The sequence below is a fragment of the Dichotomopilus funicola genome, assembly GCF_033296635.1.
Source record: "Dichotomopilus funicola strain CBS 141.50 unplaced genomic scaffold C8A04scaffold_33, whole genome shotgun sequence".
Taxonomy (NCBI): Eukaryota; Fungi; Ascomycota; class Sordariomycetes; order Sordariales; family Chaetomiaceae; genus Dichotomopilus; species Dichotomopilus funicola.
Genome location: NW_026944054.1, coordinates 41,057 through 55,860, shown reverse-complemented (window position 1 = coordinate 55,860; position 14,804 = coordinate 41,057). Strand labels below are relative to the sequence as shown.

Genomic DNA, 14,804 nt, shown 5'->3' with positions numbered 1-14,804 from the left:
GCGCGATTCTAGCGCGATTCTAGCGTTCTTGGGAGCGTCTCCTCCCCGGCATTGCGTGATTTAAGAACCGGCTTCTGTGGAGGTGAATGCTCGATGACTGTGGGGTAGCTCCCAGCCTGTGTGGGTGACGAGTTGAACTTCAAGGCCTATCCTGTGTGGTTTGTGGTTAATGATTGGTAGTTGGTGGTTGGTGGATGTCGGGGGACTGGAATCAGCTCACGAAACTTGGCAGATAGCGCTGATAGTTCGTGATTCGAGGAGTTAGTTCGTCTAGCATCGCGAGCGGCGGCGTGTCCGAGGCCCAGATATTGCAATAATTCATGGCACCCAATTCCGGCCTCGGCGTTGTGTTGTACACTAGGAACTATCGACGGTGAGTTAGTCTTTGACTGTTCGTTCCAAAACGTCGATCTTGCATGTACCGGATTGCACACGAGTCATGAACCCAGTTAGAGGTATTAAACCGCCAACGTGGTCCACCGCGAGCAGTAAATGACCCGTGACTCTCACTCGGTGACTCCGAGCGGAGAGAAGTGTAAAGAATTTGGACAGACTAACACACTCTAGCGGAGACTACGACGGTGATGGAGGCACACCAAGACGCGCGCACCGTTCGCGTGGCTTGTGTGATCCGCAGCGAAATCAGGGCCCATGGGGAAGCAAGGAAACCCCCCATGGGGACAGAAACCACCCCCGTGGGGACGAAAACCATCCCCGTGGGGATGAACACCACTCTCGTGGGGACTCAAACGCCTCGCATGAGGAAGTACAAAATGGACGCGTTTTCCCCGTCGACAACCATTACAATAAGGTTGATTCACGGCCGACTTCATGATCTCCCGACCTCCATAACCGCTACCCAACTTCTCTTACTTACTCTGAACTCCTGAAAAACGCATTCAGCATGGGAACCTCACGAAACCGACTCATCACGCTTGGCTTGGTCATGTCGGCCGCCTCTAACGCGGTGGCCGGCGTGCTTCCAGATCAAGCGAGCACCCAAAGCACCAAATGGAACAACAAAGCCAAGGAGCCTCTTAATCCTGGCTTCGAGACCGGCAATCTTCAGGGATGGCAAGTTGTCTCTGGAGATGCATTTGGAAACAAGTCCGTCACCGACACGGCAACATACTGGGACGGGCCTTTCCATCAGGACCAGAAGTACTTCATCTGGGGCATCGCCCAGGCTGGAGAAGCTGCTGTCGGCGAGCTCAAGTCCGGTTCGTTTCGGGCGAGCTCTGTCATGAGCTTCCTCGTCGGCGGCGGCTATGATCCGGCCAAGCTCTACGTCGGCCTCGTCCGAGACAGCGACAACCAGTTGCTCCTGAAGCAGACGGGCACCAACGACGAGGCTCTAATCCGCATCACCTGGGATACCAGCAAATGGGCCGGCCAGCTGGTCCACGTCATCATCCACGACAGCAGCACTGCTGAATCTTGGGGCCACATCAACTTTGACGACCTCCGCGTCGGGCCCAATGCTCTCAGCAACGGAGACGGTCTGACCTTCAAGGTCATCGGCCAGGCAAACCAGCCGGCACACAACTCAAACGCGTGTTCGCTCTACGCCGCCGACCCGCTGCGCCCCCAGTACCACTACACCCCCTACCAAGGATGGATCAACGATCCGTCGGGTCTCGTGCACTGGATGGGACGCCACCATCTGTTCAGCCAGTTCTACCCGGACGCCCCGGTCTGGGGCCCGATGCACTGGTCCCACGTTGTGAGCACGGATGCGGTCCACTGGCGCGAGCAGCCTGTCGCCCTCTCTCCCGCGAGCACCAACATCCCTGGTGATCAGTCCGGGCGGTTCACCGGAAGCGCCATGGTCCGCGGGGACGAGCTGGATCTCGTGTTCACCGACTCCACCGACGCAAATGCCCACCCGGGCGCCATCTCGCAGACCGTTGCGGCCGCCAGCAGCACCGACGGCGTCAACTTCACGCTGTACCAGCACAACCCCGTGATTCCCGGCCCGGAACCGGGGGCTCCGAGCGATTTCCGCGACCCCAAGGTCTTCTACGACAAGACGGACAACTCCTGGAAGCTGGTCATCGGCGCGACCAACGGTACTGAGGGCCAAGTCCAGTTGTATCGTTCCACCGACGGCGGCCCGTATTCCTGGTCCTACGTTGGCGTCCTGCACACGGGAGACGGGACCACTGGACCGATGTGGGAATGCCCCAACTTGCTTCCCCTTGGCGACAAGTGGGTCCTCTTTTACGGAGGCAACAGTGTGGGCTGGTACGAGACGGGCACCTACAACGGCTCGGTGTTCACGAGCGAGAAGCGCGGCCTCATCGACACTGGCCCGGCAAGCTACGCGATGCAGTGGTACCATGATGATGAGTCCGGTCGCGACCTGGCCATCAGCTGGATGGGTAACTGGCCGACCTCCAAGTGGCCGACCCGTGTCAACGGCTGGACCGGACAGCAGTCCGTCACCCGCGAGCTGTTTCTCCGGGAGGACGGCGGCTTGGGGAGCCGGCCGATTGCGGAGCTGGACAGTCTCGCGAGCGGGCCCGCAAATAACCTGGGTCGGCTGCAAGTTGGCGAGCATACACGCCGCATTGGAGACGGCAACACGGCGCGGGTGAAGCTCAGCGTCAACCTCGCAGAGACGACCGCCTCCGGGTTCACCCTGGCCGTGTTCGAGTCTCGCGCCGAATCCACCCTCCTGAGCTACGACGTCGGCAGCCGGACTCTGACCCTGGACACCGTCAATGGCGGCTACGGCCAGGCGGGGAAGTGGGAGGCCGTCCTCGCCAAGCCTCACGATGAGAAGCTGAGGCTGGACATCTTCCTCGACCGCGGAATTTTGGAAGTCTTTGCTGGTGACGGTACTATCATGTCAGCGACGGTCTGGCCTCGCTACGAGCAATCGACCGGCATCAGCCTGGTTGGGCGCAATGGAACGGTGGCTGTCGGGGCCGCGTCGGTCATCCCGCTGGGTTCGAGCTGGTGCTAGATAGTAGATACTGTATTAGGTAGTTGGAAGCATCCACAGGGTTCAACCGACCTGGACTGCCAATCAATCACTTGACACTTTGACCCTTTACACAGCCTCCCATGTTTTGCGCAATTGATGGAGTGGCCGGCAGTGCTGGGGTCTTCCTTCATGACAACGACCTAATGAGCTCGACTCTCAGGAGTGGATCGATTTGAAGAGAGCCGAACTGTCGGGATCGTGCCAAGAGAAAATCAACAGGAAAGTTCCAGTCTCCTTGCATCTGTCCAGATTAATGCGCGGAGGAGCGACCGAAGGACCTTGGAACAGCATGCGGGGTCCCCTGACACTTCCCCGCATTCCTGCCCCCTTGTTGTATTGTACTGTAATCCGTATAGAGTGGGGTATGTGAAAGTTGATGAGGGGCAAATCCGGGGTTCTGGGATCGGACCTCAGCAACCGTCCCGTATGGATTCAAAACTAATACACGTTTGGTCAAGCCCGGAAAGCCACGAGCTTGACATGGAAGCTTGAGTACCGGGCATTGGGCCTATCCCCGCTTTACAAGGTTTCTCGTCCTTGTTGGTGTCTGTACATAATTAGTATGTCTGTGCGGTCCAAGTGGAAAAAAAACCTCAGCCGTAACGTTTTTTTGCGCGAGCGTTGGAACTAGTACGTGTTTGGTAAATGCTTCGCGACAAACGACAACCTGAAGGGTCGGGCTATCCCCCGGACCCCGCTTTCGGATTCGTTTATGTCCTTCCTCGCAGCTGCATGCATGCAACGGCCGGCCGACGCATAAAACCTCTGCCTTGGCTGTTTCCTCGACTGCACATCACACACGTGGGTAGGATGTTTGTTCCGCTCGCATTCTCCTTCCACATCCAGGGCACACAAGCATCACCCACGCCGTCGAGATGGCCGACACAGAAGTCGCTGAGAAGATGAAGCCGTCCGGCCCGGCAAAACTGACCCTCGAAGCATGGTCTCAGGGCTTCATGGTTGGTGCCCTGATCATCATGTGTGGCATCACACTTGCGAATATGCGGCGGGGAGTCTTGCTCCACAAGCTCATCTTGATCGAGGTCAGAAACCCTCCAGACCCCAACCCACCCCCCCACAGAGTCCACCTGCTGACATTGACGACAACTCGCAGCTTATACTCGCCATTCCTAATGGCTTCTTCATCTACTTCACCCCTCCGGTATATGGCTGGTTTCTCTCGGCAACTGTCGTCCCGCTCATCGCATCCTGGACCCTCCATAATGTCATTGCGTGGATGAAGAGCAAGCCGTTCCTTGGCCGCCGAGGCAATCTCATCTACATTGGCAGCGTCCTCCTCGTCCAGCCCTATTGGATCCTTGAGATATATGCAAACTTCACCTTCTTCAGTGGCCGCAACACCGAGCTCTTCACTAAAACTCGGCCATACGAGGCTGTTTTCCGGTAAGCGGCACGCTGCTTGATGTACTACGGTCCAGTCTGCTAACCTTTCCGGCTTCTAGCGATCCCTGGTGGATATTCACCATCATCAATCTCTTTTACAACATCAAATTCCGCTACGAGCTTGGCTTTGTCGAGATCGTCCAGGTCTCCCCCCGGTTCGGCATCTTGCTTCTCTGCATGGCCCTCAGCATGATCAGCATCATCATCGACCTTCTCTCCGTCACTCCCGTGATTCCCATAGGCGTCATCAACCCTTTCTGGAAATTTGCTTTTGTATTTAAATGCTTCACCGATAGTATCATCCTGGACGACTTCAGGGCTGCGTTGGACAAGCTCAGCCGACGTCGAATGGCTCACATCCTTCCCTTTAATGTTTTTGCGGACCCCATGCCGGAACGGGACTTCGTCGGTGGCTACCCGGGAGAAGGCAAGCGACAAAGGAAGCATGGTGGGGATCTGTATGCACAATCGGTTGCCGAGATAGACATGCTTCCATCCGGGAAAGCGTGTACGTCGTTATCCGACGTCGGGGGTCTTTGTCCCCCATCTCCAGTTCGAGTCAGTCATGTAGAGCACATATCACCTTGAAGAGAGCGAAGAAAGACTGTTAATTACTACGTTAATACTTCGTAACCTTGTGGCCCTGTAAGAGGATTGGTGCCAATGCTGTTGCAATTAATTTTTAGTAACATCTCCAGCGAAGGAGCCCCTGATATTAATTAAGCCGATGGATAAGACAGTATCACTTATTGCTTGCTCGGCAGTGAGAAAGGGATATGGGTTTCGTACTGTCCGTTGTGCAACTCTTCATCGACACACACAGAATTTCAGCCATCAGATGCTGTCATCACATATCACGACGAGGCATCCCATTACGATGAGCCGAGGGGGGGGGCTCGGAAATGTCCTGGCCCTCAAACGGTCAGTCCGACACAGACCGTTCCGGGCCGTTTCGGACCGTCATGGGCTGATCGGCCGAGTGTCCGTACCTAATAATACTGGAGCCCGATCCAGGCCGTCGTCGTCGACTCCCCTCTCTTTCCCCGACGGGGTGAAGGTGTGGCATCCCAACCCCAACGCCAAGGTTGACATCTGCTTCGTTCACGGCCTGACGGGGAACCGAGACAGCACCTGGACCTACCCCGGGCATGCCGAGCCGTGGCCCAAAACTCTGCTGCCGAAAGACGTCCCGGATGCCCGCCTTCTGACCTTTGGCTACGACGCTTACGTCGTCAACAACTCGGTCGCGTCAACCAACCGCCTGAACGACCACGCGGGTAACTTCATGAACGACTTGTGCCGTGGCCGGACCAGCGGCTCCGCGACTTGTTGGACAGCTTCCGGGGCATCATATTTATGGGGACGCCCCACAAGGGCTCATGGGTGGCGGACTGGGTTAAAATCCCTGCTGGGGTTCTTGGAGTCGTCAGGTCGGTCAACAAGTCGCTGCTGCAAATCCTGCAGACGGAGAACCAGATTCTCGAGGACGCTCAGATCACCTTCTGGGAGATGATGAGGTACGCCAAATCCGAGTCGTCTAACCCTCCTTCCCCCAGCCTGTTCGGGTGCTCGGGAGCAAAATAGCTCGCGAATCCCCAAAAATGACAAATATGACTGACATTGTTGTGTAGGCAGCAGCGGGAGAGCGGGAGAGAACTGGAGGTGGTCTGCTTCTTTGAGGAACTTGGCTTGCCTGTCGTGGGACCCATCGTCTCCAAGGCCTCTGTTACGCTCGAGGGCTGGCAGTCACTGAGCATCCACACCAACCATGCCAACATGGTCAAGTTTCCCTCAGAGGAGCACACCGGGTATGTCCGTGTGAAGGATATTCTGTGGGACTGGCAAAACACTATCATCACCTACCGAGGCCAGGCTGGCCCGGATGCAAGTCCCACTCCACGGATTCTCACACAAAACAACAACTCTCGCGCGGTGGACTGGGGCACCGTGATTCCTGACCAGCATGACCATCAGCTACAATGGCAGGAAGATCTATCCTCAAGGGAGAGTGCATTACGCAGCCCGGGCGCAACATCTTACGGCTCCCTCCCGACTACCGAGCCATCTGCTCTGCCCTCCTCGGCAGCAGGCCATTCCTGGGACATAGTTCGGGCAAAGTAACGAGATTTACATCCGTCCCAGGCCCGTCTTGTCAGGGGCCCGGCACTGATACTCAGGGGCAGGATCAACGGCCTTGAAGAAGACTGTTGCGGGGCACGTTGTTGCAGAAGCTTGTAACAAGCCCACCTAGAAGTTTCGGATCAACGAATAGGTAGGCAGTTGGTTTTAAAATAAGAACCAAGCAAAATCCCGAGTAAAACCCGGTCGACAACCCGGAAGGCCGTCCAACTTGCCCCACCCGGATCCCGATCTAGGCTCCACCACTCGGCGCCCAGCCCGGCCGGCCTGCTCCGGCGCTAAGGATTCGCGTACTCAACCCACTCTCGATCCCTGTCGCCGGCGCCATTTGTGGTCTTTACAAAGGCGGCAACGGTCTGGAAACGCAAACGGGTTCTCATCCAGTAAAATATTGGGAAAACGTATCTAGGAGTCCGGGCTTGCAAAGTTATCATTTGCTCTGCACACCAGCATCGATCTCGCGAATAAGGGACCTATTCAATTTGATTACGGGAACACCGGATTTTCCGTCCCTCAGCTCCATTGTCACGAGCACCAACAACGCGGAGTCGGAACATAATTGACTTGTCCGTAGCCGATAATGCCGAGGGTGTGGAGGGAAACCCGTGTAACCTCAGGATTGGTGCAACTGCTCTCAGGACTGGCACCGAGAGATATGCCCCAAACTGGCACCATCAAGCGCAGGTTGATGTGAGTCGGCGAGATTGGAGAGCCGAGAGAATGCAGTCTACCATTCTACTAGTTTTTTGGCAGGTTAAAAAACCTTAGGAAAGGTATTGGGGGGAATCGGGACGTTGATTTTTTTTTACGGCATCCGGAGTGGGTCATTTTCAAAGGGTCGTTACGGGTCAATTAATTACTAGTTACAAGATTGTTATGGTGAACGGTTTCAGTCTAGAAAACAAAGATTAATTACATAGACGAAACATGAAGAAACGATGAGACAAGGTCTCGCATCGTGCTGCACTTTCTCGCAGTTCATATTTTCCTTTGGGGGAGGGGGGAGTGACATTTTGGCCTGATTATTTGTTTATCTCGCCCGGAGTCGCTTGTTATAAAATTATTTCGATGTACATTAATTTCAGCCAAGTAATTAATTCACTACAGCATCCATTCAGAATGTTGTTGACTTTACCAATGACTTCTCAAGTACCATTTTGTTTTGTTTTCACTCCCCTGATAATGAAGTGGAGGTAATTAGGCAATTACCCCATTGTTCAAAAGCTCAATGAATCCTGCCTTTTGTTACCCACGTCCTTAACATTAATTACGATAATTACCAATGCTCACAGTTCAACCCGGCCCCTGTCTTTGTCCCATTTCACAACTTTGCCGACTTTGCCGTAGCGAAACACAACGGTGAACGTGGCGCTGACAGCGGAGATCTGAGACGATTAACTAAGTGTTAATTAGCTGCCACTGCAACTCTCGTCTACGAACAAATACAGATTCATCCTTCGGCCTTTGTGTGACTTGTGTCCCTTCAATCGTCACCCACAACCCAAATCGCAACATGGCTTCCATGACTCGTGACACGAAGTTCAAGACTTGGGATCCGAGTAATAAGATGCCGCGTCAACTCAAAAAAACCCCGACCTGCGTTGTTCGCTGCCGCGATCAACCGGAAGTTGGATTAGAGTCTCATTCGCCGGCAACCAGAACGATATTTGGAGTGGTTCATCGGGAAATTATTATTGGCCCCACCATCCGATGAGGATGATGACTCCGCCCCCGCCATCTGCTGCATGGGACCAATCTGACGATGCTCAGATCCCGAAGGCTCGGTTCAATCGGGCTGGTCGCCTAAAAAAATGCGGGGGCCTAAAAATAGTTAGGCCCTGTTCGTATTCACCAGCGTCTTGCTTGCTGGCTGCCCAGTGGCAAGCCGTCGTTGGGCAGGGGTTGTGAACGTGTCTGCAGTGAGCATGGGAGGGAGTTTTTCTTTCACTTCGTGTCCTGGGCTCATGGGCGTCATCGGACACTAAAAAAGGATTTTGCGGTTCTTCACCTGGTTGGATATGCCGATTTCTTTTTACGTATGGCGTTCGGTGAAGACCAAAGATGACGGGAAAGACAGCATGCTCACCTGTTGACTGGTCCGAGGCATTTTCCTCGCTGGGCATTACCTGGAACTTTTACCCAACAAGTTGTGTTGGCTGGTTTCTCGTGTTATGCTGGGCAGAGTCGTGGCTTGGCTGGATTTGGGATTTGGCGGTGTTGGACATCTCGTATCCCGATCAGTCACGGGGTCTTTCGAGAAGGAAATTCACGACTGAGCCCTAATGCCGATCAAGGTTCTGCCATGTGGACATCGCCCAGAGGGTTGGGGCGGGGCTTAGGATGACATGGGGTCGAAAGAGTTGAGATGTGAAGGTCGTTTTGTGCTTGATCTCGAGTATATAACAGGACCAGGACTCCCGTTAAGTTCAGCTCATCTTTGGATCATCATCACAACATCCTCCATTCCAATCACAACATCTTCACACTACAAAACCAACCATCCCAACAACCCAACTAACGCCTCCCATCAACCAAAAACCAACCAACCAACCATCAAAATGAAGTACATCGTCGCCGCCCTTGCCCTCGCCGCCTCGGCCGTCGCTGCTCCCTCGGAGAAGCGCACCGACACCTGCACCTTCGGCACCTACGCGTGCAGCAGCTCCAACGCGGGCATCCAGATCTGCAACGTCTCCAACCAGTGGGAGTACGTCGGCGACTGCCCCAACAACACAGTCTGCAAGGACCTCGAGCAGAACGGTTACACCCTGCCCTTCTGCACTGAGCCGGAGCCCGCTGTCGAGAAGCGCAACGGCCGCCCCGGCCAGAGCCCCGGCGAGAAGTGCCAGACCCCTGGCAAGTACGACTGCTTTGGTCCTTATGCGATCCAGGTCTGCGACACGCAGAACGTGCTTAAGTATGTGGGCGCCTGCCCGGAAAAGACGCACTGCGAGTACCTGAACGGCATTCCGTTCTGCGTGGACAGCGTCTAAGCGGAAGAGATCAGGAGTGGTGGGGCTGTTGAGTCGGGGTTGACATTGCATGGATTGGGAAATGGGAGCATTATATTCCGGTTTGGGTTTGGGAAGAGGAATTCGAGAGCATTGGGTTTCTCTTCGGTCCGCTCCTTTTTGGCATATTAGCATTTTCTAAACGGTCTTGGCTTCATCTCAGTACTTATTTTACTATGTTGACGCAAGTCGCACAATACACTATTAGAACTTATTTGCACCTGCACTTTAAAATGAGTCGTCATTGCTGTGTGTTATGCAAGTGGATGTCCAACCTTAATTTTGATACTCCAATTCCATATGCTACCCAAAACGCCTGTTTTCATGCAAAAGGTATAGGCACAGTTAGGACCTAGGTGCGTGTGTCTTCTCCCTGACCGAGCTATCCCCTGGCCCATCTGCCCATTCCTTCACGAGAAACTCGAGAAACCTAATCATCTTGATCGTGGTCTCCTTTGGTGTCCAGCCCCGTGTCCAAAGCACTGCCCCTTCGACCTCGTACTTCCCGAGCCAGTAATCATCTGCTACCACGCCGATGACAAACTGCTTATAATGGTCCCGCGCCGTCCCTGTGAATCCAAAGTCAGTTGTCAAGATCGCTCAAGTAGTAAAGTTGGAAAAAGAAAAAGGAAGAAATAAACATACACTCGCTCTTATCCGGATCCAATACCATCTCAAACCTCCGTTCCTCCAACATCTGTATCCGCTCATCAACCGACTTCTCCAGATCGATAAACTTCACCAAGTCGCGCTTGTCTGGCTCGACCGTGTACCCATGGGCGAGGTAATCGCAGATAAAGTTGGCGAAGTGGTCCAGCACGATCTCCTCTTCCCAGCCTTCGAGTTCGCGCACCGTTTCGAACCCTAGCCGCGTGGCCATGCGCTGGCGCGAGCGCAGGGCTGCGGAGAGGTTCATGACGATGGACATGTTGTGGTGTGTGTCAGGGGATGTTAATTAAGATTATTTTTTTTTTCCTTTTTCGCTGGTAGCAGTATTAAGTGTATGTTAAAGAAGGGAAGGGGACCAGCCCAGGTAGATATTAGGCGTATTAGGTGTAAGAGGAGTTGTTGGGCGCTGGTGGTGAAGCGCGTGTTATGAGTGGAAAAAGAATCCTTCAAGGAGACAGATGCGGGCGATAAATATGAGTTGAGCTTCTGGGTCCATTGCACCGTTAGTAAGGCTCGCAACTGGATCGGCGACTTTGAATCTCGGTGGTGGAGTGAAGGACCATGATGTGCGTCGACCAAACTAGGCTAGGGAGAGCGAACGACCAGGGGTTTTCATCAACTGGTCGCTGTTTTTCCTCCCACGGGTGTGTAATGGTAAAGTATGGAGTCAATTAAACCAAAATTGTCAGGCCGTAGCCGCTATATGAAGTCGATTGAAGCTGGGGGCCGTATTGGGCGGCCAGGTCTGCGGCACAGTTTTGGTGGGCGACTGGGTCGTGGTCTTGGTCGTGGCCGCTCACGACGACCAGATTCCCCAGAATTGGTATTTTCGACAACGTGATCGGCCGAATCTGAAACAGTGGGAGAGCGGTGGCCATGAACATCAAGAGAATGCGAAGTGAAGCTTCTAGATGGGGGAAATTGTTGGTAATTGCGTAGGAGTTTGATTAGGAGGTATTTAACCTCGCCGATGCCCCTTATGATTGAGCATCGCTCTCCCTGCTCGGGTAACGCCATGATCGAACTTGCTAGATTCCTTGAAGAACACCAGTGTTCTGATGATAGGACTGGGACACTGCGTCTGTCCATGGCCATAGTGGTGCAACCCCTTTGGCAAGGGGCACTGCCCATTATTGATGACCCGGCGGCTCCGGGTCATAATGGCCCTGAACAGACGCAGATACTTAAGCAGAGGAATCTAAACAGGGGAAGATTCGAATACTCAAGGTGTCCACCCAAGCTTAAATGGTTCCTCGCTAACAACATCCGTGTAGGTAGGTAAGCCGGGTCCCCGCCGCACGGCCCCCCCATGGAAGTGGTCAACCTTTTTTACTATCTAAGGTTCTCTATCGACCTGCATAAAAGGTACCGTGTCCCAAACCGATGTCCCTGTCGGCTTCTTATTCCACGACGCTTGCTGGCAGCTATTTGAAGAAGCCTGCCACCCACCACCGCACGTTGGCCAGGCGAACTTTACAAGTTCCGGTTTGTATTTACATCTTTTATGCTTTTGACAAGGCTGACTGGACAACACGGCTATTATCATCTCTTCTCCGAGCGGACGGGTTTCCCCATGCCCTAGTGCCAACCCAATAAAAACCTGCTCCGTCAAGGTACCACTTCTCACAACTTCCCGCTTTGTTCCCCTCTTCCTCTTCCTCCTAAATCTATTCGGCACCTAATTCCATCAAGGCACTCGTTTCGATCTCCGATTTAGATTCCTAGCTTCTTCCTAAATCCAATCATCTAGCTGCGACTTGGACACCGGTAACGACAACAAGATGCCATACTTCCACCAGATTTGCGCGCTCTGTGGGTGCCAGATTCTTGCGGCCGAACCCACTGGTCCCGTCCGGTGGAATAACGAGTTTCGTGCAGGTAAGCCAATTACTACTTTCCCATCACCGCCGCCGATGAGACCTTAAGAGCTTCTTCAGATTAACTCAACTGTAGTCTATGTTCGGACTATTAGAACCCAAGACCCTGTCGCTTTTCTAACCGGTGTCGGCAAACACACCCAACCGGGAAGCAGAACCGTCCACGCCCCCTTCGACACTCAAATGCACTGGAGCGATGACGAGTTCCAGCCGTCGACTAGAAACTTGATATCGGCCCTCGACCGGAACCCAGTACCCCAAACCGATATCCCCGTCGGCTTCCTATTCCACGACGCTTGCTGGCGGTTATTCGAAGAAGCCTGCAAGCCAAGGCCCATCCCACTCGACAGGCTGGCCCAGGTTCTCATCTCCCTTCCGATCTATCACCCCGCTGGTCCCAACGTCCTTCTCGACTGGGGCCACAATTTCGGCGGCGCCGTGGCCCTCGAACCCGAAGACTACGCCCCATGGCAGTGGCACCGTGAACCACCAAGCCCCCGTATCCACCCTGGATCGGCCCCAGTGTTCTTACACGATCCCCATCGCAGTACTAGAGTGTTTGGTCTGATCTCAGAGACTCCGCAAGAGCCGCCCGCGTGGCCGACCGCCGGACAGTCACCTCGACCGGCGAACCACAAGGAAAAGGATTGCTTTCTCGTACTGCCAATGGAACTCTGCATGGCCATCGCCGTGTTACTCCCGGCGTCCGATGCCCTTCGCGTTCGCCTGGCCTCTCGGGCATTTTGGCCAGTCTTTTACGATCCGCAGTTTTGGATCTCACGATTCGAAGCTTCGGAACCCCTCGGTCATCTCTTTGAGACTCGCCGCCAGCAGCCAACCGACTGGCGATGGCTTTATCACCGGGCAAACAGGACGGTAATCAATAAAAGCCCCGACCTTCAGAACCGGCGGAGGATCTGGGGGCTGGCTGGCCAACTTTCGGACATCGTCGCCCTTCGCTGGCGAGACCTCCCCGCGGAACGGCCATCCCCTTGGACGACTAATGTGGGGATTCGCGACCGGAACTGCCAAAGAATGGTGGAACGCCTTACCACCCGTCGGCTCATGTGTGACCACAAGCTTGAGTATAAATCACAGGTTATATCGATCCCAATACAATTGGACAAGCTGACGATCTTCACCTGTTCCTTCGGGGACGGGGAATACATTGTTGGTCTCTCGTTGGTTGCGAACAGAGAAAGCATCGATTTGGGATACGCCTCCCACTCACACCAGTCGGTTGAACTGTCTCGATTGTATGGGTTCCGTGTCTTTGTGGGAAGAAAGGGCGTGAAAGCGCTTTAATGTATGACCGGCCCGGAGGACACAGAATCCCGCTGGGTGGGATCAAAGGGTGAAGGCATGGAAAGCAACCGGCTCATAACGACTGTCCCTATCGATGGTATGAAGGCCGTGTTTGACGTATGAAAACTCCCCCCCCCAGAAGTTGGCAGTGAACAGAACAAGAAATGCTAACGACTCCCAGAGCACTCGAATGATGGGCTTCACGGTCTTGACGCCCACGCCACAGCTATTGGACATGAAAAGCTCAATGCTGTGGTACGCCAACATACCGCCGCACAATCTGTGCCTGAACGACAACGGCACGTTTCCATTGGTATGGTCACGCAGTCCAGCCAACCCAGCTTTTTGGTGCCATTTCGGTAGCACCGGCGGACGTGATCTCCGGCGCTTGGTCGGAATCGCTAGCATGTATTCACCACAGGGCCTATTCTATGTCGAATTTTCCTTCGGCAATAACTTGGCAGAACGGGTTGTGGCCTTGGGCAGCACACGGGGCACCGGGAACAGGCAGATGGTCACATTTGACATCGATGGGCCCGGGGGCGAGCGTATCGAAACTGTCAGAATTACCCATCAAGCGCCAGACAAAGTGGCGATAAGTGTTCTCACAGGGCGGGTGCGACTAGTGGCTTTGCAGGTAATTATTTCATTCCACATTACCTCTTCCTCTTCCCTTCTCACCTCCCAGAATCTTCACTAACTTGGTTGTATCAGATCGTCACCAATCGGGGCCAAATTCTTGATCTCTTCCGGGCTCCCCTTCCATGGGGGGATGTCCGCGTCAATTCCGTGGAAGCCGCACCCGGAACTGTGATCACGGGCCTCTACGGCACCCAGGTACGTCATATCCATCTAATTACGAAGTCATCAAAGCCATCATTCGGAGAAAAGCAAACCTGACACTGCATAACTAGTCGGGTAGTAAGATCGCCGCACTTGGAGCGATGACTGAGAAAGCGGATGAGTAGCCAGAGAACTTTCCGAAGTACTAATCGACAATATATTGTTAGGGGAGATGGGGTGGATATCAGGTCATGTTGTCGACTGTGTCTTGTCGCCGAAGTAGCGAACTTGAACGGACCTTTATTGGGCAAGGCCGCGAGGGTGATGGCCACCTCGCTACTTTTAGTTAACGACGATGGAGGGGCGAAAACCAGAAGTGCCTGTACTTTACCGATCACCCCAGGACAGACACCGGTTTGCCCACAGAAAGGTCGGGTAATTGTTGGGTTGTAGACATAGGAACATGTATGTTCATGTAAATACTTAGACAATTACTACCGGAATTAATCAGCCGTGCTATGAGGCAGGGTGCTTCCTGAATGTCGGCGTTTGAGCAAAGTAGTATGGCTCCTAATATTTCTTCAGCAAGTTACAACGAATTCTGGTTGGATCTTTCCCTGAAAGTCT

General features: G+C 53.9%; 5 protein-coding genes across 5 annotated transcripts; 4 read left to right on the top strand and 1 right to left on the bottom strand.

Annotated features, from left to right (window-relative positions):
* Nucleotides 1-946: 946 nt before the first annotated feature.
* Nucleotides 947-2,968, top strand: C8A04DRAFT_37415 (glycosyl hydrolase; the record flags this gene model as incomplete). Its single annotated transcript, XM_062783867.1, has 1 exon — nucleotides 947-2,968. One exon carries the CDS (start codon nucleotides 947-949, stop codon nucleotides 2,966-2,968), a length of 2,022 nt encoding a protein of 673 aa, XP_062636775.1.
* An 896-nt stretch (nucleotides 2,969-3,864) lies between these two features.
* Nucleotides 3,865-4,981, top strand: C8A04DRAFT_12409 (uncharacterized protein; the record flags this gene model as incomplete). The annotated part of the gene is made up of 3 exons (XM_062777330.1): nucleotides 3,865-4,032; nucleotides 4,104-4,393; nucleotides 4,453-4,981. The coding sequence occupies 3 exons, from the start codon at nucleotides 3,865-3,867 to the stop codon at nucleotides 4,979-4,981; spliced, it is 987 nt and encodes a 328-aa protein (XP_062636774.1).
* Nucleotides 4,982-9,090: 4,109 nt separating this feature from the next.
* On the top strand, nucleotides 9,091-9,525 carry C8A04DRAFT_37413 (uncharacterized protein; the record flags this gene model as incomplete). Its single annotated transcript, XM_062783866.1, has 1 exon — nucleotides 9,091-9,525. One exon carries the CDS (start codon nucleotides 9,091-9,093, stop codon nucleotides 9,523-9,525), a length of 435 nt encoding a protein of 144 aa, XP_062636773.1.
* Nucleotides 9,526-9,888: 363 nt separating this feature from the next.
* Nucleotides 9,889-10,471, bottom strand: C8A04DRAFT_28824 (uncharacterized protein; the record flags this gene model as incomplete). The annotated part of the gene is made up of 2 exons (XM_062780792.1): nucleotides 9,889-10,112; nucleotides 10,189-10,471. 2 exons carry the CDS (start codon nucleotides 10,469-10,471, stop codon nucleotides 9,889-9,891), a joined length of 507 nt encoding a protein of 168 aa, XP_062636772.1.
* Nucleotides 10,472-11,993: 1,522 nt separating this feature from the next.
* On the top strand, nucleotides 11,994-14,362 carry C8A04DRAFT_28823 (uncharacterized protein; the record flags this gene model as incomplete). Its single annotated transcript, XM_062780791.1, has 5 exons — nucleotides 11,994-12,090; nucleotides 12,166-12,588; nucleotides 13,576-13,649; nucleotides 14,109-14,231; nucleotides 14,309-14,362. The coding sequence occupies 5 exons, from the start codon at nucleotides 11,994-11,996 to the stop codon at nucleotides 14,360-14,362; spliced, it is 771 nt and encodes a 256-aa protein (XP_062636771.1).
* Nucleotides 14,363-14,804: the final 442 nt, after the last annotated feature.